A 26,622-nucleotide genomic window follows, 5' to 3' on the forward strand; every position below is an offset into this window, starting at 1 on the left:
TCACAGACAGGGTTAAGGCTAGTCTCAGACTAACTTAAATGTGAGAGATGCCTTGATCGAAAACAACTTGCACTGACATATCTTAAAATATATCACTGTGATTGTTTTGTCTCAAGATGCACAAAGTAATATTTTTTTTGTAAAGTATGTTTTTTAAAACAACTTAATTATCCTAATTTAACTAAGGCCTAGTCCTGGCTTAAGATAAACCTTGTCTGGGAAACCGCCCCTTGGAGTTTAGCTGTATGAATGTTAATACATTGTGTACGTTAATATGTGTAGCTGCGGCTAGCTGTTTGTTTTGCTAATGAACAGGGGCGAACACTGGGGTTAGTTTCGTTTTAAACGTCTCAAATCATTCGTGCTTAGGCTGAAAAATCTGTCACAGCAAACTAGCTCTCACGTTGTGTGTGTAACGTTATAACTTGTCAATGACAAGCGCTAAAATCCATGTAATACCGCTGAGATCTGCAGTGGATTCCGTGGATTTTAGGTAAGCATACACGCACAACGTAAGCACATTAGCTGTTTGCTGTGACTGATTTTTTGTCTCCGGACGAATGATTTGAGACGTTTAAGACGAAACCGCAGAGGAATTCAGGAAACATCATTTAGCTAAACCATTGCCATGGCAGTGTAGTACACGTGTGTTGTGTTGACACGCCGGACAGAAGGGGGGGGTGGGGTTCGCTGTAACTCATTATCATTTAAAGAGACATGGTTGCTGTGAGCATAGCTGTTTTTGACGAGGCAAGAAGGGTTTTGTTTACACAGCTATCGAGTGTTTTTAAGCAAAATATGTTCCAGACATTTCATGAAGACCCTAATAAATCATACCAACTTGTTGAAAGTGCTCGTCTGAGGAGACCTTTAACATCCGAATAGGTCTTATAGGGTAAAATTATATGTACAAAAAGGAACTCTTAAAGGGTACCACCCAAGCAATGGCTATTGTGCCTTAAAAAGTACAGTTTTATATCGTTTTCTAAGAGTGCACAACATTCTAAGATTTTGAGCCTGTAATTCTAAAATTTGACCATCCAACAGGGGTAACGTTTCCTGATAACTAAGAATTTTCCGATTAGGTTCCCCTGTGTTTAATGGAGTGAAATTTTTTAACGAGCCGTATGAAGTTGACCAGCATTATAAATATGCAAGAACAGTACGCTACTATGTGACATATGAAGAGATATTCATGAAAATGGTCTGTGTGATGGCAAAAGAGACTGAAACAGTGAATATTTGTATTAAGAAGGGATTTATTGTAATAACAAAGTAAATGTAACCTAGTTTGAACATGTTGAAAATATACATAAGCCAGTGAGACCAGACCTGAAACATAAATGTGTAATATAATTCTCAAAGAAATCCCTCAGTTTCCCTCCTGAACCAGGGACATTTGCCCTGACAACCTCCTCTGGAAGATAGTTGTTTATTAACATGCTGCAATAATATAGTGAAAATATAATAAGAGCAAACAATTGCACATCTTTTTGCTACAGTACCTCTTTTGAGATCACAGGACTCACACCCACATTCTAACCAATTAGCATGCTAAGTTAACTAGTATAAGGTATTTCTCAAAAGGGAAAAATTGGACCTAATTTGTAAAAGTAGCAGCAAAAAAAGTTTTTTTCTATGCTTTAAAATACCATATGAACAGAATGAGACAATTCGAGAAAATGAGAAAATTAAGTATGTAAAGGTTTTTGTAAAAAAATGTATATCTTATGAACGCGTGGTGGCCAATATGTCATACTGTTCAAAAGATGCAATTTATGACAGGCGGTACATCCAATCGTGGCAAAATCAGTATTGACAGATTCAGCATGACCCAATGAATCCAGACGCTATGATTTTCTGACAAACATTTCCAAGGTGTCAATGAAGGATATTAAGTTTCATTTAATTTAATTGAAGAATAGCAGAGATACATGTAGCCTCCGAACCAATTTTGGGTCGACATTGTGATGTTATAAGTTTTAAACAAAGATGGAAATTAAAATGTTCCGTCGTTGTGCATATCATTTGAGCCAAATTTCATAACAACTGAACAAAATTTGTAAGACGAGTAGCGAAAGCAGCACCTTCAGTGCTTAGCGCCTATACATTTTGTGAAAGCACAGAGGGATGAGATGTTGTGACGGCCCATGTGTTGTGTCATTGCTCTGTTCTCCAACTGATTGTTCCCAGATGGGCTCATTGAGGACACCTGCTGTTGGTTTCTTGTCTTGTCTTTTAAACAAGCAGAATGGCAATTGGCCAGGGCAGGCGTTGGACTTGGTTTCGTTTTGGTTCTGTTTAACTTTGTTTACTTTATACATCCAACATGGCAATGGTTCATTACATTCTCATGCACACACTTAGCTTTACACCACTGATTCCTGACTATTCCATGCTACATTGTTTTTCATGTGTATAGTTGCATTCTGTTAACACATTTTGTATATTATTTGCACTTTCTTGTGTGTCCCCGTTTTTGTTATGTCCTTTTCGAGCCATGGGGTGTAACAGATGTCCTCTGGGAGTATAAATACACGATAATAATTATACACTATACACTCTTAAAAAAGGTGCTTCAAAAGGTTCTTCGATGCCATAGAAGAACCTTTTGGTTCCATAAAGAACCTTTAACATCCGAAGAACCTTTCTGTTTCACAAAAGGTTCTTTGTGGCGAGAAAAGGTTCTTCAGATTACTTCAGAAAAGTAAGAAAGAGCTGGTTCTTTAAAGAACCTTTGACTGAATGGTTCTTCGTGGAACCAAAAATGGTTCTTCTATGGCATCGCCGTGAAGAACCTTTTAAGCACCTTTATTTTTAAGATCAAAAAAATGATCAGATCTCATGAGAGATCACTACAGATGATTAGCGGGGCAGAGTTTTCACTCAAAAAAACATCATGACCCAAACAAAAAACAGGATATAGTTTCTCATTTAAAGACTGACTAGTGTACGTGTAGATATGACACATGGTCTCCACATCATAAAAGGAGACCCGACCCTCCTCATAATTCACAAACACCCCCACCCTCTGAGGCTTCACGCTCAGGGAAAGAGGAACATATGGATTCTCACAAGCCCAATACATGTCACTGCTCAAACCCACGGACCAGTATCCATTCTCAGGATTCAGGCTGATCTGGCCCTTCCTGTTAATAGATTCGCTGGCCACGCCCACATACCACACAGGTAACTCCTTCACCTGCACCTCGTAGTAAAAGCTATCTGAAGAGAATCCTTCATTTCCAAGAACACAGAGATATTCATCGAACTTGTTATTTTGTACTTCATCTTCATCCTCCTCCTCCTCAATTGGTTGTGTGTTTACAATTCTCACTTGTTTCTTATCATGAGACACAATGAGATGTGGATGAGCCGAATCAACATCCAAAGTCACATTTGCTGCAAAATAAAGAGAATTCCCGTTTTAGAGATGAATGTTGTAAGAATTCTGACAATAATATTATTAATTTATAGGCATTCATAAAACAAACTAACTACCACAGTGCATCAAGAAAAAGCCTAATAAAACTTGGACATATAGACAAAAAATATAAACAGCATAACAAATTTAATGCGGCAAGAAAACCATAACCACCTGAAACATATAATGCTATCTAATGATATCATAAAACTTAAAGTTACCTGCATATTTTCTCAAATGTTGGACCACTAAAACCAGACAGAAAGTATAGAGTTATAAGAGTCCATGACAGAATTAAATTTAAAATGCTTAAGATTAATCAAACATTCACAACAAAAACTCATATATATAATATTTCACCTTACACATGACAAAGAAACACATTGTTTAACAAATAAAAGCCTTACAAAAAATGATTTAAGAAAGACATTTAAACAAATTCACCAGTTTCTAAAATCCTCTTCTCTCTCAGTGAATTCTCACTGAATGTCTCACGTTCTACAGAAAGTAAAAAAAATATTAATCTTGGAAAAAAGAAAATATAGATTAAAGGAACAACAATTAAACACATAAACATTTACATTAGTCTATATTTTAATATTTGGAGGAAATGGATTTGTTTTAATGGATGATTTATTTACTTTATCTACGCTTTCAACATTACAAAATCCATCAAGTTTTAGAAACATTTCACACATTTTTTTCAAGTACAGTTAAAAGTGCACCTGTTATGCTTTCTTGGATTTTATTTTGTGTGTAATGTAGCCGTGTCAATCAGCAAGTTTTTGTTTTTATCAGAAAGTTGTAGTCCAGCATGTTACATGTTTTTTTATAATGCTCGCCTGCTGGCTGCTTTGGTCATCCCTCAAAAAACAATGCATTCGGGCTGGAATGAAACGAAACCAGCCAAGGTAGGCCAGACATTGAACTCAAATTTGACTCCCTGTGAGATTTTCACTCCCTATAATTCTAACTGGTTTATTCATGGGGATGCTGCTTACATGTTAAAGGGGAGGTTTTACTTCTTTAAATTTAGTAAGTGAGTAGTATAGCTGTTTGAGCATAAACAACATCTGCCAAGTCGCAACGCTCAAAGTTCACAGAAAAGGAAATTTTCTTTAACGGAAATCACTTTTTAAAGACTACAATGAATGGCTCGTTGGGACTATAACTAACTTTTTCCTGGGTTAGTGACATCATGAATCCCCAAATTTACATACGGAATACGGATAGGGTATTGGGCGGGACATCTCAACACACACTTTAAGCAGTAGACCGATCACAAAAGACTCAGAACCACTCAGAGCGTTTCGAGAAAAGGTATTTCATAGAACCAGGAACTCAACAGCCTGTTTTCTGAGAATCGAGATGACGCTGTAAAGCACAGGTGAAATATGTAATATAAAAAGCATTTTTTTTAATCGAAGTGAGGACCTAATGTTTAGCACATCATAAACAACAAAAATATGACCTCTTTAAATATTGGTTATGTGGTTAAATATTTAGCTGATCAAAAGTTATTATATTCATATTATATTAATAGTGTATCAAAGCCATTAGATATTATTACCATTTATTATTCTCAACTGTTCCCTTTGTATTCTCTCATCATCTCTCTGCAGTCTCTCGTCATCTCTCTGCAGTCTCTGGCTCTTACTCTGAAGTTCTAAAGAGAACACAGCATTACAACTATCCTACCAACCACAGAAATAACAACTACCAACATAAAACTTTAAGATTATTTCTCATTTACATTATCTTTACAGGATAGTATGTGCAGTCTCACACAATACACAATAATTACATATATAAAATATGACAACATAAATATTACCTCTCTTTTTACAGACAAACATTGCAATCAGTATAATACCAATCACACTGAGCACAGCACCAAATGATATCAGGACCACTGATGCTTTCAATGAGTGTAACATTTTACCTGTAAAACAAAACTCACTGTCAAACATAACTTCCTGTTTGATTATATGAACAATGATAATGTTGTATACATTTAGGCTCAAAAACAGTCAAATTATGTTTCACTACAAAAAAAATGTATAATAGATCTGGGGCTGTCAAACTTTATTGATAAAAGAGGCCCTCAGATATCATCATCTTGCATTTTCATGTAAAAATATCCATTAAACTGTGTCAAATGGCAGTGCATGATTTTATAAAAACAATGTTTCTCAAAAGAAATAATTGGCTTTTTAATTGTCAAACGAAATTATTTCAGATTTTTCACCACCTTCCAAGCATGCTTTTGCGCCTCTAAGGTCCCAGAAGGCTTTTACATTATGTCATTGATTATATTTATTCTCTTTGTGTATTCTACTGCATCATAGCAAGAATTCAGGCAAAAATAAAAACATTAGAACCAGTGTGTGTACTCACTCGACGTAATAATCTCAATCTCCATCATGTGATGTTTCAGTTTGACTCTGCAGTGATATTTAGTGTCACTTTTATATACCGTGATCGTGTGTTTTACATTGAATCCGTCTGTATCTGTGTGCGTATCTGTATATTCAGATGTTAAAGTGACTCCTTCACTGTTCAGCCACACAAGTTCAGGTTTAGGGTTCCAGCCTTTAGATTCACACTGTAGATGAAGACCACCAGAACCATCAAACCCATCTACAGTGATCACCGGAGCACTTCCTACAGCTACACCGCAAAAATGAAAAACAACATTGAACAGAAACACGAGGAATGTATCCTAACTAAACTCATTCAATGTTAGTACTGGGCCCGTTTCAGAAAGGAGGTTTAGTGAAAACTCTGAGTATATTAATCCTGAAATGAGGGAAACTCTGGGTTTTCTGTTTCAGAATGCAAGATATGTCAAACCCGAGAAAGCAGGGTAACTTAAGTCTGTTTCTAAAAGAGAGGTAATTTATACTCCGAGTCAGTAACCATAGTAACTTACTCTGTGAACCTAATCTGGTCGGGAGCAGGTTTTCTTTGGTAAACCCAGAGTTTCTTTCGATTTCCTCCCCCTTTTAAAGCGCAAGTGTGTACCTCATTCATTCATTTAATAGAGTCATTCATTGCACACATTTTGATCACACAGAGACCATCTCAGTGACTAAAATATCATTTGTGCTTTTATAGAGGATCCTGTATGTGAAGAGGCTGCATTAATTCATTGGAATGTACTTTGATTTCAGGAGAGCAATTTAGGAGACGAGTGGAATTTTGTCATTTCCCTGAGCATTTTTATTAAAACTGTACCATTTTTCTTTACAGTGAATTAGATATATCAAAACTTATCATCCATCACTACATCAATGGTAGTGGTAATGGTAGTTCCCTTTCTGTCGGTCTCTCGACGTTGTGTCGAACCGACAGAATGGGGTTTGTCTTGAGAACCTATCATCTTCTGAGTATTTAGAAAAGGCCAATGAAAATTGGCGAATGAAATTTGCATGCCGGGCTCCTCCCCGGATGTCCGGGTATAAGAGGGAAGCCGGCGTGCTCATTCATTCACCTTTTGTTCTTCAGAGCCTACGCATCTGATGAGCTTCTCTACGATCTTGGGTGATCATTTTTCTGCTGGAATCTACGACGTGGACAGCGGACGGTCCCTTCCTGCAGTGACTCTCCCCTGGGCGTCTCGGCAGTTCCGGAGGTGTTCGAGCAAATTTCCTTTTCTAAAAGAGCAAATTTCTCCAGCGTGGCTTGTCCCGCTGTTCTCATGGGTGCAACACACTCATCGAGGAGGGGGACGGACACAATGCCTGCTTCCAGTACGCTGGGGCAGACGTTGTGGATACGTCCTGCCCGCACTGCGGGCGGTGACGATTCAGACGTTGCGTCACAGGTGGCTGTGTTCCCACGGGACTCAGCCACCACCTCGTTTGCTCCCCATTCCGTGGCGGCAGGACTACGGCCCTGCCGTCCGCTATGGCAAGCAGCGAGGGTGATATGAGGATTACTGTGAGCAATAATCCGCCAGCCACGGCTCACGGACCATTCACACCTCGTTTTGCGTGTCTGACCGTTCCCCAAAAAAGACGGTCCGCCGTCTTATTCCTCAATCACGTATTCGGACACGATGCGTGATGATGAATTCTCTTGCAGCATCGGGGGGTGACGTACTGCCATCCGACTCCGACGATTCCTCGGGCTCCCTCCCTCGGGGGGTCGAGCCCAGGAAAAAGCGGATGTCGAGATGTCAGCCATGCTTTCCCGGGCCGCCGTGAGTGTTGGGTTGCAGTGCCCGCACTGCCTCTCCCGGCGCTCGCGACTGGCTACATGGCGCCTTGGGTTTGAGCGCGGCTCCAAGCCGCGCCCGCCCCCAGTGCCGTGTTTTCCGGAAGTGCATGAGGAACTTTGTAAGACCTGAAACGCCCCTTCCCGGCACGTTTCACGTCAAACAAAGTTCGGTCACCCTCTCTTCCCTCGAGGTTGAGACAGCTGGAGGATGCGTCGGCGTCCCCCAGGTGGAGTATGCCGCCGCGGTGTACTCGTGCCCGTAGGTGGCGGCCACTTGGGAGGGCTCGACCTAGACTCCCGTCCAAAGCATGTGGTGTCTCGGCATCTCTGGTGTCGAGAGCTTACATTGAAGCGGACCAAGCTGCCTCCTCTCTCCGCGCTATGGCTCCTGCCAGGCCAGGGCATTGAGAGAGCTCCTCGAGGGTAAGACCGACCCAGCGCTTATGCAGGAACTCCGCGCCACCACCGACCTCGCTCTACGGGCGACCAAGGTGATCGCGGGGGCCCTGGGTCGGACGATGTCCACACTTGTGGTCCATGAGAAACTCCTCTGGCCGATACTTGCGCAGATGAGTACGCTGAGAAGGTCCGCTTTCTCGACGTACCCGTCTCGCAAGGGGGGGCTGGTTGGTGTTACTGTGGAGGGTTCTCGACAGTAAAAAGCAGTCCTCCGTGCCGCAACTCGGCCGCCTCGGCCGTCGAGTCCCGTGCACTGTCTGCTTCCCAGCAGCCCTGGTCCTCTTCAAACGCCCTCCAGGGTGGAGGAGACAGCGAAGAGGAGACCATCGCCCATCAGCAGCCGCGGGCAGCGGCTGCTATGGGATCACCTCAGGGGATCGAGGCTACCATTGGGCCCGACCCCAGCCACAGCGCTGGAGGTCGGATAGGGACGGTTTCTGCCCCGTCCCTCCATCTGCTGGCCCCCTCTGGGGGGCTGGCGCCCACTTACTCTCAAAAAGGAGAGTTTCCTCTCTCTCTGGGTTACCTCAGCCACTCTCACCCTCTGCACGACGGTGAACGGCAAACTCGACGTTGCGTCATGGCAAAGCGCAAGGTCAAGTATAAACACCAGCCCTCAGCACTCTCAGTCAGACTAATATGGCAGAGCCGATCTCCTCCCCGGGGGGCCTCCCCCGGCAAGGAATCCGTACTGCTAGCCATCGAATCACCCTCAGCGGGGGCGATGAAGCAGATCAACCTCTAGTCCCCCTGTCACAGTTCTGGGAGCTCCCAGACTGTCAGGCGGGCTGAGGAAGACGATCCGTCTCGGCTACGCGATTCAGTTCGCTACACGTCTGCCCAAGTTCCGGGGCCCCCTTTTACCTCAGCTGAGGCAGGGATGCCCCCGTACTTCGGGCGGAGGTCGCCTCCCTTCTGGTGAAGGGAGCGATCGAGCCGTCCCACCGGCCGAGGAGTTCAGCGGGTTTTACAGCCCGTACTTCATTGTCCCTAAGAAAGGCAGAGGGTTGCGCCCTATCTTAGATCTGCGTGTTCTGAACAGGCACCTACACTAGCTGCATTTCAGGATGGTCACGCAGAAGCGCATCCTGGCGTCCATCAGGCGTCAGGACTGGTTCGTGGCAATCGACCTAGGACGCGTACTTCATGTCTCGATCCTCCCTCGACATTGGCCGTTCCGACGGTTCGTGCTCGAGGGACGGGCATTTCAGTACAGGGTCCTCCCCTTCGGTCTGTCCCTGTCTCCACGAGTCTAAACGAAGGTCGTGGAAGCCGCCCTCCTTCCCCGTTGGGAAGGAGGTGTACGGGTACTAACTATCTCGACGACTGGCTCAAGTTTGGGCACACTCTCGAGATCTGTGGTGTACACACGGGGACCTGGTGCTCCGGCACCAAAGCTAACATGACTCGCCCGACGCCTCCTCCTCTGGAGTCAGCAGGTGACCAGCTCCCTGCGAGCCACACACATCCCAGGCATCCTGAACAAGACAGCCGATGTGCTCTCTTGTCAGTTGACGCCTTGCGGAGAGTGGCGACTCCCTCCCTGCGCAGCCGGCTCATTTGGGGGCAGTTTGGCCAGGCACAGGTGGCCCTGTTGCCTCCCCGAACTCCTCCCATTGTCCACTTGGGTACTCCGTGTCCGAGGTAACCTCGGCACGGATGCCCTTGCGCACAGCTGGCCGCGGGACAAGCGGAAGTACACTTCCCCCCAGTGAGCCTCATTGCACAGGGCCTGTGCAAGGCCAGGGAAGAGGAGCATCAAGTGGTACTAGTTACGCCCCTTCGGCCTAACCAGGACTTGGTTCTCGGAGCTGAGGCTCTGACAACAACTCCCCCCTGGCCGCTCCCCCTGGCGGACAGCTTCCCCAGGGGAAGGGGCACGTTACGGCATCCCAGGCAAAACCTGGTCTCCATGTCTGGACGGGACGAGGAGATCCTGAGTGACCCACCCCCGGTCCGGTTGGGAAGTCACTCAGGCTAGGGCTTCGGCCACTGGGCGGCTATACGCCCATAGGTGGCGCCTCTTCTCGTCCTGGTGCTCTTCTCGGCGAGAAGACCCACGGAGTTGCTAGGTCGGGTACGGGCTGTCCCGTCCTCAAGAGAGACGGGGGAGTAACCTCTCCCCCTCCACACTGGGAATGTATGTAGCCGCTACGGCCGCTCATCATACCCGAGTGCTGGGTAGCCTCTGGGACAGCACGACCTGGTCATTAGGTTCCTAAGGGGCACGAAAGGGTGACCACCTTATCCGCGCTCCATACCCTCTTGCGACCTAGGTGGCGGGCCTCAAGAGACCCCGCTCCCTTCTAGCCTCGCGGGGTTACCGCTCTTTCTCAGTCTTGATAAAGACGGTGTTCCGCTTTGCGCTCACCTCCAAGAGGGTAGGGGATCTACAAGCACTCTCCGTGTCCGCAGATTGCCTAGAACTCGGGGCCGGGATTCTCACGTTATCTTGAGACCCCGCCCCGGCTACGTGCCCAAGGTTCCCACCACTCTCCCGAGAGACCAGGTGGTGAACCTGCAGGCGCTCCCCACCGGGGAGGAAGACCCAACCTATCCGTGCAATGTCCAGTACGCGCGTGGCGCCTCTACTTGGACCGCACGCAGAGCCCAGAAGCTCTGAGCAGCTCTTTGTCTGTTTCGGAGGTCAGCAGGAGGGCTGTCTCCAACAGAGGCTGGCGCACTGGATCGTGGATGCCCTCGTTAGGGCATACCGATCTTTTTTCCTGCCCGTTGGGGGGTGAGGCACACCCCTCGTGGCTGGCTCAGGGCGCCTCTCTGGCAGAGGGTACAGGAGCTGTGGAGCTGCGGGTTGGGCTATGCCTAACAACTCCGTGAGGTTATAATACCTACGCGCGGAACCGGTGTCAGCCCGCATCCTGGCAAGGTGTGGGACCGGCAGCCGGTAGGGCATACGCCTGCGGAAGCCCTTCCCCCTCCGGGGGGAGCAGTGGCGATCCCGCCTCACTTCTTTCCCCTCGGGTAAAGAACAGGCATTTCATCCATCACTAAGCACCCTTCCAGGGGACAGGCTGGGCAGAGCAGCCCTGCCCCGCCCCTTTAGGCCGGGGAACAGTTGAGTTATCTCCCACATAGCTCTAACCGGACCTAGTGCTCCAGACGTGGTAACACCCCCTCCGTGGGCTGTTCCGTCTGATGTATCCTCATGAATGGTTCCCACCTTGGCAACCCATGACCTCCCCAGGTGGACTCCCACCTTGCGGTTAACTCCTGCAGTCCGCACATTCCTCCCATGAGTTCTCCCCTGATGGGGAGACCATGTGGTGTCTCCACTATTCCTCCCTACGGTAGGTAGTGGCCTCTGCAGCGTTTTTCCCCCCCAGGGGGGAATAATGCTTACCCAGTGGCCCGTACGGTGCCGGGCGGCTTCTCGCCATTTAGAGAATCAGGCCTCCGCCCGTGACGGCCGGCGTTAGGGGGCTTCCCAACTTTTTTGTGGAAAGCTCTGGGTCCCCCTTCCTCTCCACTGGAAGGTCATAATTTCTCGCTAGCGTGTTCGTCTGACTCGCCCAGGCCAGTCAACGTCGCTCCGCAGAGATTGTGACGCGGCTCAGTGCTGTGGCGTCTTCCATAGGAACCCCATTCTGTCGGTTCGACACAACGTCGAGAGACCGACAGAAAGGGAACGTCTTGGTTACGGATGTAACCTCGGTTCCCTGATGGAGGGAACGAGACGTTGTGTCCCTCATGCCACAACACTGGCCGCCCACCCCAGCGGTCGGGGGAGGATGCTTTAGGCTCCTCAGACCAAAGGTGAATGAATGAGCACGCCGGCTTCCCTCTTATACCCGGACATCCGGGGAGGAGCCCGGCATGCAAATTTCATTTGCCAATTTTCATTGGCCTTTTCTAAATACTCAGAAGATGATAGGTTCTCAAGACAAACCCCATTCTGTCGGTTCGACACAACGTCTCGTTCCCTCCATCAGGGAACCGAGGTTACATCCGTAACCAAGACGTTTTCTATGGAGGATGAGAAATGACTTAATAAAGTGCACGAATAAAGAAATGAATAAATACAGACATAAATGCAGAAATGAAGCGATAAAGGCAATAAACACTTAGACGTGCAGCCATTCCTACCCAAATCTGCTCCGAGCAGGGTTCGAACTGAGGTTCAGTCTGATTTTGACACGAGAGTCTGACACACTAACAAGTGTCCTATACACCATGACGTCTCACACTCATCACTAGAGCACTGATGAGGAGTTTTTTTATTATTTCTATTTTATTTCTGTTGTTTCATTCATTTACTGATTAATTTATTTGTTTATTGGTAGATTTATCTATTTATTAATTTAAACTTAAAGCACATTAGTAAATCCACTGTATGGAGAACGGAAAGTTTGCCTCGCTCTCAAGCGCTTTCTGCCGTCATGTTTCTTTTTTTGGTGTCGTTGCCATGGTGAATCGTCATATCGGAGCTCCATTGATCATGGCTTGTCGTAGTTGTGGTGCAAGCGCTTAACTCAAGGTAAGCCTACATAGAGTTGATAGTATGGTGGTTTTTCTAATATAGTATTGGATTTTCTAATATAGAATGATACATTTAGTTAGTTATATAGGTCTCATGTATTTTCTGATATAATATGGGCTACGGGCCTCATTGAGCACTTGAACACATACGAATACAGTTTAAACTCTTGGCATCTGGAACCCTTGACTGCGAGATTTCTTTCTGCGTTGGAAGGCCGATTCGCCACAACAATAGAACTAACTCAAATCAGCTGTTCTAAAACAAAAAAACAAAAACTCAAAGTTTCGCATCTTGGTGTAAATCAACTCAGAGTTCACATTTTAACTCGCCGTTAGTTGAACCTAATTATTGAAACGGGCCCCTGGTTTGCTCACCTTCAACTCTGAGATTAACAGTGATGTCATCATACCAGGATTTGGACTTAACGAAACACTTGTAAAGTCCTTCGTCAGAGATTTGGACTCTTGAGAGTTTGAGCGACGTGTTTCCTTTCTCTAGTTCATCTTTGAACAGTCGAGTTCTTCCTCTGTAGGACGGAAGCTGATCTGTGTTTCTGTCTTCATGATCTTCATACAGATGAACCACCGAGCCTCTTTGATCAAGTCTAGACCACTCGACTCTCATGTTCACAGCACTGATGCTGGGTTTGACAGAACAGGGCAGAATCACATCTTCACCAGAAACAGCCATCAGAGGAACTGCAGGACCAGCTACATCAAACTTGTCTGTTATAAGAGACAGAAAACATACATTTAAGTGTGGTTTTGTGTAGCTTCAGCATGTTGATATTGCCCTTGAATACATGAATTTCACATGTGCAGAAATACCGGATTCACCGGAAAATGTTCCAAAACCATATGTTTCATATGTGCCACATGTAAATTTCATGTATTCTTTTCTCGTTGTTCTTAACCGTGTTCTTAAAAGAAACAACATGTGCAAAAAAATCAATGTTCACTCTTTTGCACAGTATGAAAAATATCAATGCAAACATTATGCTACTATGTCCTTTTACACAAACAGCTCGTTAAAAGGTGTGGATAATTACCTGCTCTTGAATCTGTAATTCCACTAATAATGAGTAGAGTCACACATACGAACTTCATCACTCCAAAACACAGCTGCTCAAAAACATCATAAAAAAGAATAATTTTAAGACAAAACACAACATTTTATCTTCATACCTTGCAACCATTTTCTTTTACAATATAACTGATCAAAATGTAAATGACTAACGCTTGCTGGAAAACACTGGCCAGTGAGATGAAGCCTTTAAAAAGGTATTAATAAGGCGTGTAAAAGCCCTCGGTACTACCGTCATGGTCCTGTCCTTTCTGTTATGACTTTTTAGTCCCTTGAACAGGGTCGTGACAGTACCATACTCATTTTCGCCTACTATATAGTATGGAAGTAGGCGATTTCGGACGCAGCCAGTGTTGCCAGATTGGGTGGTTTTGAATTTGATTGTGCGGGTAATAATTGGCTTGGGCCGGTGGACAAAATTTGGGTGGATTTGGGATCAGTTTGGTGGGTTTGAAACATGTACAATGTATAGGCTTATTATTTAACAAAACCCAAGTGTGCGTGTACTCCATCCAATTAGTAATCGTGACGTTACTAAACACGCCCACTGACGAGGTCGCAGGCAGCTCGCAGGCTAGCCCGCGGCTTTTAGCCAATCACGAGTGATAGTTTGCCACCGCCAAACGCCCGATTCACATTTTCCGCACGCATATTCGTTATTTTAAATGTAGACACACGGCAGCCACGCGGAAATAGGGGGCGACGCGCATGCAGTGCGACGCGCTCTTTTTTTCAGGAGTGGTATGGTTTTTGTGTGGTGTGAGGGCGGGGCCATGGGTCATAGATGTGAACGTCTTATGTTGTCATTTTGTTACTGTGGTTCCATTGCTGCTGGTGTATGTCGCTAGCCATAGCATGGTACATTAATTGTGGCATTTAAAATAGCTAAATATTGATCAAATTTAACCAAATATTAATCAAATATTTTGGGCGGTTTTGTGTGCGTTTGGGCGGGTTTTGGACCGTTTTTGGGCTGGAAACCTTCAACTCTATCTGGTAACACTGGACGAATCCCCAGTGTCTTGATGAATCTGAATCATTATCTCATCCGGGTCGTTCAAAACACGGATTCATTTAGGAGAGAAACATCACAGAAAGACAGATGTAAGTGTTCAAATGAACGTTAATGCGCATATGCAACATTAGTTACGGCACTACGATACTACCGTTTAAAAAACAGAGCGGCATCACGGGAATTTTGAAGCTTAGCATCGCGATGCTACCGCAGCACCGGTACACCGTGCAACCCTACCTTCAAGTGCACTTTTCAAGTGTTTTTTTCAGGAGAGAATGACCTACTGCTTCATGCCAATAAAGAACACTAAGTGAAAGACGAGGCTGAATCCAGCTTCTAATTCGCAGCTTCGTATTGACGCTATCCGCTCCACCTTAAAAAACGCGACGCTTCCGTGTTTCCGGTTTCTTATTCACGCTCAGTTTAGGGACCGTCTCGCTTTTCTCTTATTCACGTTTTTTTTGCTTTTGTAGCTAGAAAAGAATAATCAATAGTTTCTAAATATTAATAAGACTGCGTGCGTGCGTGTGTGTGCAAAAAAAAACACATTTTTTACTGTAGCTTTATATTCCCCTCTTGTTCTCTCTGTCGTGGCTGTTGCGTTGATTATTTTGCTTCGCTACTTATTCTTAAGTCTAGTTCGTCATTTTTGTGTACCTTATTAATCTAGTTTTCTTCTAGTTGTAGTTTGATATTTTCTTTGTCCTTTGTTGAAGTTACCTGGACTGTTCGGCCGCTTGGACTCGGATCTCTCCCCACCATTTAGACCTCCACCAGATTGGATAATGAGTTTGCTCTTCCCCGTGGGCTCTGTCTGCGCCTCGATTGACCCTTATCTGCTTCGGACTATACGAGCCTGCCTTCTGTCCTGGACACTGTACCCACCTCGGCTGACCCCTTACCTGCCTGAATTCCTCTCTGCCTCGCCCAGTGGACTCTCTGAGCCCGGCTCTGTCTTTCTTTTGAGTTTACCCATTGCTTTATCCCCTTATTGAGTCAAAGTTTTTGTGATATCTCATCTGCTCTTGGGTCCACTTTTCTGTGCTTGACATTGAGGCTATCCTAAGGTATCTATCGGTAAAAATTTTAAATATTTTGTAATTTGTTCCTTTCAGTGCTAAAGGTTTGCCATGATTTCTGTCCAGGGTGCTGAAATGTTGACTGTTTCCTAAGTGGAAGATCAAATATATTTTTCAATATATTTCCTTTCAAGAACCAGTATTATAGTGTGTGTGTGTGTGTGTGTGTGGGTGGGTATAAAACAGAGGTTGTATTAAAGACATGTTTTTGAAAGAATAAACACATGCACATAGCCTATATAGACAAAGTTTTCACGAAGTAATCTAAGACTTATAATAGTGTAATGTCTGCTTTTTTGCTTGATGGTAGTCTAGGACACTGTGTATAAGACCGATGTGAAACTTCAACGCACCTTTAAGGGTTCTTGAGATATATCAACTCAAATGGCCCATGAGTGCACCGCCCCATTGAAGTGTATTGACACGTATGCCAACTTCATGGGTCCATAACTTAAAAATGCTACAGTACAAATGTCTGCTTTTTTGCTTGATGGTAGTCTAGGACACTGTGTATAAGACCACTGTGAAACTTTCAACGCACCTTTAAGGGTTCTTGAGATATATCAACTCAAATGGCCCATGAGTGCACCGCCCCACTGAAGTGTATTGACACATATGCCAACTTCATGGGTCCATAACTTAAAAATGCTACAGTAGAAATGTCTGCTTTTTTGCATGATGGTAGTCTAGGACACTGTGTATAAGACCAATGTGAAACTTTCAACGCACCTCAGTATCAACTCAAAATGGCCTGTGAGTGCAATGGCCCATTGAACAGTATTGTGATATACGCCAACCTCATGGGTCCATAACTTGAAAATATGTTATAGTAAAATGTTGTGTATTTTGCATGATGTTAGGCAATAATAAATGGTATAACTCTGCAATGACACTTTCAACACACCATCAAAGCCAGCTGAGATAAAGCTCCGCCAATGGTATAACGACAGAACAACATTTCAATGTACCAGTCAATGTACTATCTTTGTATAACTATAATAACCATGAATCAGAACCATAATTTATAATGAGCTTTATATGCCAACCTTGCACACAGCACAAACACAGGAAATAGAAATAAAACATTAAAACATGAATGCATAGCATAATACATAAGATGCAAGAGGACAGGTTCATTACAGATATGCATAGCTAGTACCGAATATTAACACGGTTCATACTGTGCATTTTACAAACATAAACATAATTTAAACAGTTCTGCCAAAGTGATATTGAGAAAGGAGGGAGTGATGAGCGTTCTTCATCAAGTCATCATTTCAAGGGGCATTCAGTTCAGGCTTGTTATGCCAGCACCAGGCAGCCAGCAGAGCTATCTTCTGTACACACACGCACGCACGCACGCACGCGCACACACGCGCACACACACACGCACACACACACACACGCACACACACACACACGCAGTCTTATTAATATTTAGAAACTATTGATTATTATTTTCTAGCTACAAAAGCAAAAAAAAAACGCGAATAAGAGAAAAGCGAGACGGTCCCTAAACTGAGCGTGAATAAGAAACCGGAAACACGGAAGCGTCGCGTTTTTTAAGGTGGAGCGGATAGCGTCAATACGAAGCTGCGAATAAGAAGCTGGATTCAGCCTCGTAAGTGAAAGAGGCAACACAAACTCAAGAGAAAGATGCCATGCTAAGGGTAATAAGAGATTTTTATGGTAACAATTTACTTTACCGTACTGCTCCAATCTCTACCACACTAATGTTCAACTAACACGTACTTGTTCAGGTAAATGTTTGATTACCTTCTTTTCTGTGTCTACAATCATCAGTCTAGTGTCTTAATAAATTCTGTTGTTCAGCGTTTGTTCTGTAACAGCCTCAAACAGGATCTTTCACTTTCACTTATTACACCTCACTCGCATGGCACCTCCCTCAGGTGGAAGTGAGGCACAGTCAGTGGTGTGTATCAAATGCGTAACAGAGAAGAAATAATAAGTATGAATGTCGCCAAAATGCTCGTTTAATTGTCATTTATGTTCTGTGTAAAATATAATGGGTGCGTCTGAGAAGTGGTCCTATGAGGACACCTACAGATTATGTTTAAAATATAAATTGAAAGTCAGCCATTTTCTCTTCAGTTTTATCGAGCTATACATAATATCATGGAATTTCATATAAAATTGACATTATATAAAATGCTGTTAATAATTGTATTTCATTAAAAAAAGATATATATTTGCGTATTTGCTTTATTTATAATTTATGTTTTATTGACAGTTTTGTGACCGGATGAGCTGTATTTTATGTCCGTATGGTGTTTTTCATGCATTCTCTGTAAATACACTGCCTGATTGAACCAACACAGCTGAAACAAAACTAATAATTAAGGTGTCCATGACAACTAAGGAGGGGCAGGAAACTGAACAAAGGAACCAATGAAAATCAAATCAGTGCAATACAAACAAACAAACAAACAGACATGTGACAATTATAGATATCAAGGTTATATTTTCACAGAATGTTCTTTACATTTTGTATGATGATAAACTGACCAGCAAGCAAAATAAGTTTTGCTGTTTTACACGCAACTCGTGAAATGCACTACACAAGACATTTACATTTATACTACAACAAAGAAGAAAGGACAAATCATCTCATTTTCCCGTCATGCGCCGCGTTGTTTAAATAGCAAATGCATTTGCGCCCCTTTGTGCGCCCATGGGCGTGCTGGTCTAAAAATAGGTGTGTTCAGGCGCATTGTTAGCGCGTTGCTATTTTGAGGAACTGAAAATAGACTGCGTCATAGACCAACTCAAACCTGGTCTAAAGTCAATGGCGCAATATGTTTTTGATTATTTAAAGAGCGCGTTTCGGATTCGGACACGCCCTAAGTGCACTTGCGCCCTGCGCTTTAGACCACGCGCTTATATCGTTAAAATAGAGCCCATCATGTCTGTAACTTTAAAGGGATACTTCACCCAAAAATGAAAATTCTGTCATCATTTACTCACCCTCAGGTTGTTCCAAACCTTTATAAATTTCTTTGTTGTGCTGAACACAAAGGAAGATATTTAGAAGAATGTCAGTAACCAAACAGATCTAATCCCCCATTGACTCCCGAAGTATTTATTTCCCTACTATGGCAGTCATTTTTACATCAGTGCTCATTGTTACATCTGTACCTTCTAATATTTTTCTGTGATTTACAGTTTTCATATAATCATTCTACATAATGTAAAACATTTTGTCAAAATATCACCATGATATCTTAATATTGAGCAAGGTTTTGTCAAAGATTGAAATTGGAAAGCGAAGGCAGACTGACACCACCTTACATCACCCGAATCAGGACCCTTGTTTTTGTGACAGTGCCACCTACCAAATTAGATGACCAAGGCCTGCACCTGTCTCCTCATCAAAATCCAAACAAAACTGATTTAAACAACATTTTATTGCATCTTGGTAAAGAAACATACATTCTACAACAACTGAAAATACACAGACTTTAAAGCCAACAGCTGATAGCAAATATCTTTACAATAATTAGACCCATAAGGAATGAAAATGTGTGCCAATTTGAAAAAAATAAAATGTATATTTTGACTCGTTATTATTCTGTAGTTGTATTTTGTTCTGCCCTACTGACTGCACACAGTTTGTGAGGTGAAGGGTTTAAGATGAGACCCACGACTGGCGTGAGATCCAGCTCGTCTTCAGACACTCCGGGTGGAGAAGTGAAGCGGAAATGCTGAAGCAGGGACGTAAAAAACAGAAAGAGCTCCATCCTGGCCAAACTCTCTCCTAAACACGCCCTGCGCCCTAAAAGATAAGAGCGAATGTGTTTGGAATGGCATAGGCCTATGGCATGACTGCACTATTTTTACAGTATGTGTATAACGTGCACAGTATGTTCTGTATTCATGGATGACATTACATTTACAAAAAGTCAAGTACACTGCATGGGTTACAGTATCTCACTGGCTTAAATTGACTTTACCTTTCGTAAGGAACAAAGGAACTCAAAATTATATCAACCAGGGATTTTAACTGCTCTTTGTGACTTTCTCTCTTAAACTGCAGTCTTACAACTGTTGGAGTTTGCCCCCTAGTGGCAGTCGTAATTTCAGCTTGATCTGAAGTCCAGGCCAGTAGTATAATCATACACCTTGTGTCAAAAGTTTGATTGATTTATGACCCCACCTGTCAAAGGTCTGTCAACCAGTCACTCAAATGGTGACTTTTATGGCCTGTCAATCCTGATGACATTTATGTTTTATGGCTGTTGTTGGGGATCCTCTGTCCCCCCACCCTTCCTTCAGTGGGTCTAACTACCTACACCCCCCCCCCCCTCATCACTCCCTAATCAAAAAAGTGTGTTTTTCAGCCTGTTTGGTTTTACTATAGGCTATTTGTGAGAGACGGATGTGTTTGTAAATTAGAGAGATCAAATAAATATTTACGTGGGTTTTTCTTCTAAGAGTGCTGTTTCCTTGTTTTATTGCTTTTATCATGCAAATGAGTGAATTGAGACTTGAGGTCTGCAATCTTATCAAAGTGTGACTGTCCCCCTACTATCCCATGTCAATCAAATTAGGCAGGGTTTTTATGATCTGTCAGTCTTGTTTGACAGATTATATTTTATGGCGGTGTTGTTGTACCCCCTGTAGTTGTCTATCTACCCCATGGCCTGACAACCTACGGTGTGAAACCTGACGGGTGTGTTTTTAAATGAGAGATTTAATGTTTATGTATGTGAGGTTTTCTTCTAAAAGAGAGTTGTAGTGTTAAGCCTTTTATCTGCCAAATGATTGTGTTTGGGTCCACAATTTTTATAATTATGGCATAAACTACATTTGATTCAAGGACATACCCTGATATGTTCTTTGACGGATGAGTGTAACCATATGTTGTTAAACATATTGCAAAATGCTCTGACAAAGTTTTAGTGAATAAGAGATGTAAAAGATTTCATTCATGGTTTTTACCATGTCTTGATTTCCTTCTGCATGGATGGGTGTCTACGATCTGGTGTGAAGGAAAATCTTTAATGTTTGTGTTAATGACTCTATTTGATCTTTTTGGCATAAAAAATCAAACATGTCCCACATGGGTTAAACGTTTTAAAACCAGGAATAAGAAAAAAACTAGTAAATATCGTCATCTTCATTTTGTTTAGTTCTACACTGTTTTATTTAATAAATGTTTAGTTTCAGATGATATCTCAAGATCTACACGAAGGAAAGTACTATCCCCTAGTTTATTTCTAACCCTAGGTCAAAATACAATTGTTTAGCACTCATTTCAAAATTCAAGATTGATTACCGTATTCTTTAAAAATGTAGAACAGTCAAATAACTTCTTCGCATCACAACGGTGGGGTTTTAATTGTAGCTTCTGTTAAAAGGGTTGTAGCTAAGGATGTGTTTATGGTAATAGGTTGAAGAGTTTTTTGGGGGACTCAAACACCCCCGCATCCACTTTTCACAGCTTAACTCATGAGCCTGCAACAAACTGAGACTATAGTAACTGTTTCTTTTTAGTTTCAAACCTCTTCATTGCCATTAGTTTGTGTTGTACATCTGATAGCAAAGAAACCCAAGCAGTCTAAATAGTGAGTGTTTCTGTTTTACATTATTTGAATGGTTTTTATTTTATTATGAGTGTTAAACAAATGGTTAAATGTTTTTTAACAGTTTGCTTCAGATCTAAACTTTACACGAACAAAGTATAAGCTGAATCAACTGGGCTTGTTTTATTTCAGTGTCAGCCTTTTATGGTCGCTTTTCCCTCAAAACATGTATTGAATATACTTTTATTTTCTGACACAAACCAACTGAACGTATTAAAAATAATAGCAAGAGAAGTCCCCTCTGCAAGTATTATAAGTACCACTGTATTTTTCTGTATGTGTAAAATGCTTTTTATGTTTTTTTACAGACAGATCTGACAGATTGTGTGCCGGATTGTGAATTACACGTAAGTGGTAAAATGTAGTTACATTTAAGAATATCTTTTACATGTAAAAATCTAGACTTAAAATTCTAACAAACGTACAAATAAACTAAAAATGGCTATAGCATGCAGGAAAATGGGGAACTTCTGCAGACATTGTGTCTTGTGAAACGCTGTAAATGGTGTTTTAAATGTTTAATAAACATATAGAGCTCCCAAGATGTGCTCTGGTTTCAGCTTTTAGAAAGTTCTTCATTTAAAAGATTGGATGTTACCTCTAGTTTTTAGCCTAGTTTGATCTTATTTAGACAAATGTTTTGGTGTTTTCATCTTCTTTTCTTCATTGCCCTAAGTACTGGCAAAACATGCATATCAGTAGCATTTTAATTGACCTACACCTTATGTCTTTCAGTGGTGTAGACCTGCAGCAACAAATGCTAACTCCATGTGCATTACCCAACCCAAATCTTACATGTTACTTGAGGTAAGGAAGGGTTTAGTCATATAGATACACTATTAACATCTCTATAAACCAGTGCTTCAGTAAATGAATCAGTTGATAAAGAGCTAATTACTTGAAGGATGAATATACGTTTTGTGTTACCATGTTGTCCGATTATATAGATATGCATTAGGAAAAGAGTATGTGATTTAATCCTAATACTATACCCTCAAATACACAACATGTACGCAACGTGGATCTCTCACTATCAACAGTTTTGCTCAAAACTTTTTGACATGCAAAACATACTGTACCTGTTTTACTGCACCAGTTTGTATCCTCACCATGTGAATGTCACACACATTTTTTACATATCTTAAGTTGTTCTTGTAAACCTTTTGTATAGTTTCAACATTTGCGTTTAGTCAGTACAAAGTTGTCAGGCTTTACACTTACGTCTTTCAGAAGTTGTTTTGTTTGTCACTGTTTTGTGAATATTTACAAATGACATGCCTTTTGTTTAGAGGAATCTGTTGGGATTTGTCAGTTATACGTTTGTTAGCTTCATTGCATGTTTTTACTATACCTAACGAATGAAACCGATGGCCGAGGCATTTCAACTGCTTATGTTCTTATGCCAAAACTTAAAATAGCCAAGTTGATTCTACTTAAAATTTAAGGCAGCAAAGAATTTTTTACAGAGAACGGCTATTCTGGTGATGTGGATCACTCTGTGCTTGAAAATGTTTACAAAAACTAATTCAGATCTATTGAGTCTCAACAGCATTGTCTGATACCTGCAGAGAAGGGCATGAAGGCCTCTCGTTTCTTCAGCTGACCCTTCTCATCGAGGAAGTGTGCAGGGTTAAAAGTGTTGGGCGTCTCCCACTCGCTCTCGTCCCTCAGAACAGACGTCAGCAGCGGCAGAACGCAAGTCCCCTAGATTTCAGAAAAACGACGTTGAGCTGGAAAACGCACACAGTAAAGTGCAAGCAGAACTGACCTTCTTAATGATGTATCCATTGAAGTGAACATCACAGCTGGTCATATGTGGCAGATTCAAGGGCACTATGTTGGCCAGTCTCTGGGTTTCATGGATCACAGCGTCTGTGTACGGCAAATTCTTCCTGTCCTCTGTAACGGGTTCACGTCCAGCCAGAACCCTGTCGATTTCTTCATGAACCCGATCTACAGACCCAAAAGACCACCCACCCATCAGTAAGACTTCTTATAACATTTGATAGGAAACAAATGTGACTTTATTCAGACGCGAGCGGTTTGACCTTTATACGACCTTGTATGTGAGGATATTTGACCATGAGCAGCAGAGCCCAGCGTAACGTCGTGCCGGTGGTGTCCGTACCAGCTGCAAACAGATTCGACACAGTCATGAGCAGGTTCCGATCGTGGAATTGGGAATCGCTTTCTCCAGATTCCTGTTGGAGGAATGTGTTTTTAATGAGGGAAAGAATACATATTTCAAACGTAAGAATGCACGATATTCTACATCTATGCTTTGTTTGCGGATGAGGAAGGCGTCGACTAATCCTCTGCAGTCTGTAGGGTTTAAGGTCTCTCGTAAACGGTTCACCAGCCCCTGCATTTCTGTCCTGTTGCTCTCCATATTCTTCATGAGCAGTTTCCAAGTCGTCAGCAAAGGCCCAAGCGCTGGACACATGTTATAGATCTGCACGATAAGAAAGACACAAACATCAGTAAAAAACATGCAATTCAATGTCTGAATAATCAGAATACAACTAGATGAAGACCCCCATAAACAAATAGAGAACCTGTATGACAGCGGAGCCGAGCATGCGGATGTTCAGGTTTGCCGTGTTCACCATCTTTGTAAATTTCGGGTCGTCATATTCGAACCGTTTTCCATAAACAATAGCCGAGATGATGTTGGAAACGGCATAATTTACTGGTTGGGTTGTATCAAAAGGATTTCCTGCACAGAGAACAGACTATAAAACGCTGTCTGATTTCAACAATCTGTACGATGTAGACATAAGCGGTCGCTTTACCTTGGAACGCCTCGAATACTTCTCGCAGATACCGCGTCTCTTCCGCAATCTTCTCTTCGCTCAGTTTCCTTCCCATACCAAAGTCTCGAAGGGTTGAAAGAGCAAATCTTCTCATCTCTTTCCATGTGTCACCATTTGCAAAGATGATTCCTGCAGAGAAACATTGCTCTCTCTCAGTTTGTAGTCATGAAAAATGAATTGATCTAGTGATTGTGTTGGGTAAGTTACTCTGAAAAGTAATTAATTACTAGTTACTAATTACATATTAATTAGATTACTGTACAAATTACTCTCTCCAAAAAGTATTGAATTACTTATTACTAATTACTTTATATATCCTACATCAACCTAGATCAACCTTGATTAGAATTGATTCAAGGATAGACATGAAACGGCTTATTTAATTAATTCAAATAATTAATAAATAACTACACAAATTATTCTTATTAACTGACCAAAGTATACAAATGTAAGAAGGATATATTAAAGCATACATTTTCAAGTTAGACTTATATTCAATAGTGGAAACAACATCAAAATTATATTACACAGTATTTAGTTCAATTATAACACCTAGCAAATCTAATTAAATTAGAGAAAAAATAAGAGTAATCCCTTACTTTACTTTTTCAAGGGAAACGTTATTAAATTACAGTAACTAATTACTTTGTAACTAGTTACACCCAACACTGCTCACACGTCTACGGATCATTGATACGCAATCATTATCTGTGAAACCTTTTTGGAAATTTTCCAAATATACAGATTCACGTCTTTTGGAACACACGTTATTATCACAAAGTGTCAATCATCCAGTTGTTTTTAGGGAAAATAGTAAATACTACATTGGTAAATAATGCTAGAATTATTCTGTTGGACATACACTACTGTTCAAAAGTCATTTCTGTTCACGAAGCCTAAATTGATTTGATCCAAAATACAGTAAAAGAAGCCTGTTCTTTTATGTAAGCCTGTTTTTAATAAATAGTATATAGTTATGCATATTATGATCAAATATATTGTGTATTTTGTATAAATTGTATATTGCGATACTAACCCCCACCCCCACCAAAAAAAAAGTCTTATTGGGGGACCCCCCATTCGTTACCGTGTCCTTCATTTATGTCTTGAAAAACAGGCGTTATGTCTCTTTCGCCAAAATCTTCAGCCTGGTTCACAAGTGCTTGTTTAACTGCTTTGAATCCGGTCAGAACCACCACCTTCTTGGATCCCAAATGCACTTTGAACACGGAACCATATTTCTTGGATAACTAAAACGGTAGAAGTGAACAAGAACAAGTAAAACATTGTAAACATTGACAAACATCTATTCTCCAAAACCCGTCTGTCCTGTGCAGGCGAGGCCTTAAGCTCTTTACTCTTTTCTACTCTTTCATGGATTTGAACCTGTGAGAGCCTTTAATACATTGTATTTAATTATTTTTTATTAAAGATTCACGCTGATCTGTCCCAGCCAAGACTTTAACTATAATCATGATCCTTTCAAAAACAGCAATAAAACAGACTTTGTTGGATGGATTTGTTTTCTCTCGGAGCATTTACACAATGCTGGATTAACGTTTCATAGACAGTGTGTTGAATACATGCATGCCTGTAATATGTTATCCATAAAAAAGAAGTGAATGTTTAGTAACATGACAAGGCAAATGCATTATTACTTCCAGCGGTGAAAAATACATACGGTACGTAACATAAGAACAAACTTCTTTGTACTTCTTTAAACGTAATCCCCAGTCCCTCCTAATCTAAGTAAAGATGTTGCTTTACCTGAGGGCAGCTTTGGACAAAATAAAGCTTTGTGTCTTGCAAACTTGCAAGACTTCAATAAAGACATTCAAAACATCTCCCAGACAATGTCCCTTGTGACCTTCTCAAAACTCTACGAGAAACCCACAAGGATTTTCTTTTACCTAAAGAAACGTTTGGAACAACCGACTCACATTCCAGAGGCTCACATGAAGTTGTTTGAGGTCCAGAAGGTGCAGGTTTCCCAGCAGCGGTAGCGGTTTGGGTCCTGGAGGTTCTTTATCTTCTTCCGGAGATCTGGAGGCAAAGGAAAACAGATAAATAACCAAAAGCGTCAGGAGAGCAGCGAGCAAAGCACCTGTGGTGGAAACGTGCAGGAGAAGTGTTTCCACTACAGCCATGATGAATGAGATTACCACACAACAAACTCAACACAAGAGTATTTCTGCCAGGAAACGATTTGGATGTTTACAACATGACGGGAGGAGCCAAGAGAGACTGAACATGTTCACAACACACAACATCGTGTGACGTGACGCACTGGAGGAACGCCCCACTGGAGCACAATAGTATCCAGCTGCAGGCACGCAGCCACTCATTTTAAGACACACGATCCAGACCACCAGTCTCATGCCGGAAATTAAGGCAAACCAACTAACGTTGGTTCGAAGATCACATTAC

At 42.2% G+C, this 26,622-nt stretch overlaps 2 protein-coding genes across 2 annotated transcripts; both read right to left on the bottom strand.

The window, feature by feature from the left end:
- Positions 1–1,257: 1,257 nt before the first annotated feature.
- LOC130561863 (butyrophilin subfamily 1 member A1-like) lies at positions 1,258–19,078 on the bottom strand. The gene is made up of 9 exons (XM_057346479.1): positions 17,556–19,078; positions 13,651–13,723; positions 12,977–13,327; positions 5,822–6,094; positions 5,259–5,366; positions 4,995–5,090; positions 3,869–3,922; positions 3,646–3,672; positions 1,258–3,402 (listed from the first exon to the last, which is right to left on the bottom strand). Exons 1-9 carry the CDS (start codon positions 17,577–17,579, stop codon positions 2,843–2,845), a joined length of 1,566 nt encoding a protein of 521 aa, XP_057202462.1. The 5' UTR covers positions 17,580–19,078; the 3' UTR covers positions 1,258–2,842.
- A 108-nt stretch (positions 19,079–19,186) lies between these two features.
- On the bottom strand, positions 19,187–26,350 carry LOC130561865 (cytochrome P450 2K1-like). Its single transcript, XM_057346481.1, has 9 exons — positions 26,136–26,350; positions 25,283–25,445; positions 24,175–24,324; positions 23,938–24,098; positions 23,655–23,834; positions 23,442–23,583; positions 23,151–23,335; positions 22,945–23,086; positions 19,187–19,572 (listed from the first exon to the last, which is right to left on the bottom strand). The coding sequence occupies exons 1-9, from the start codon at positions 26,340–26,342 to the stop codon at positions 19,364–19,366; spliced, it is 1,539 nt and encodes a 512-aa protein (XP_057202464.1). The 5' UTR covers positions 26,343–26,350; the 3' UTR covers positions 19,187–19,363.
- Positions 26,351–26,622: the final 272 nt, after the last annotated feature.

Source organism: Triplophysa rosa, linkage group LG11 (genome assembly GCF_024868665.1).
Source record: "Triplophysa rosa linkage group LG11, Trosa_1v2, whole genome shotgun sequence".
Classification (NCBI taxonomy): Eukaryota; Metazoa; Chordata; class Actinopteri; order Cypriniformes; family Nemacheilidae; genus Triplophysa; species Triplophysa rosa.

Coding starts and splice junctions, on each gene's coding strand:
- LOC130561863 (XM_057346479.1), bottom strand. CDS start 17,579: ATGATTGTAGACACAGAAAAGAAG. Junction 3,923..4,994: donor ACAGTTGAGAATAATAAATG/GTAATAATATCT, acceptor TACTTTCTGTAG/AACGTGAGACATTCAGTGAG. Junction 3,403..3,645: donor ACATTTGAGAAAATATGCAG/GTAACTTTAAGT, acceptor TTTATTTTGCAG/CAAATGTGACTTTGGATGTT.
- LOC130561865 (XM_057346481.1), bottom strand. CDS start 26,342: ATGGCTGTAGTGGAAACACTTCTCCTGCACGTTTCCACCACAGGTGCT. Junction 23,584..23,654: donor TCCGCAAACAAAGCATAGAT/GTAGAATATCGT, acceptor TTCCTCCAACAG/GAATCTGGAGAAAGCGATTC. Junction 23,336..23,441: donor CAAATATCCTCACATACAAG/GTCGTATAAAGG, acceptor TTGGGTCTGTAG/ATCGGGTTCATGAAGAAATC.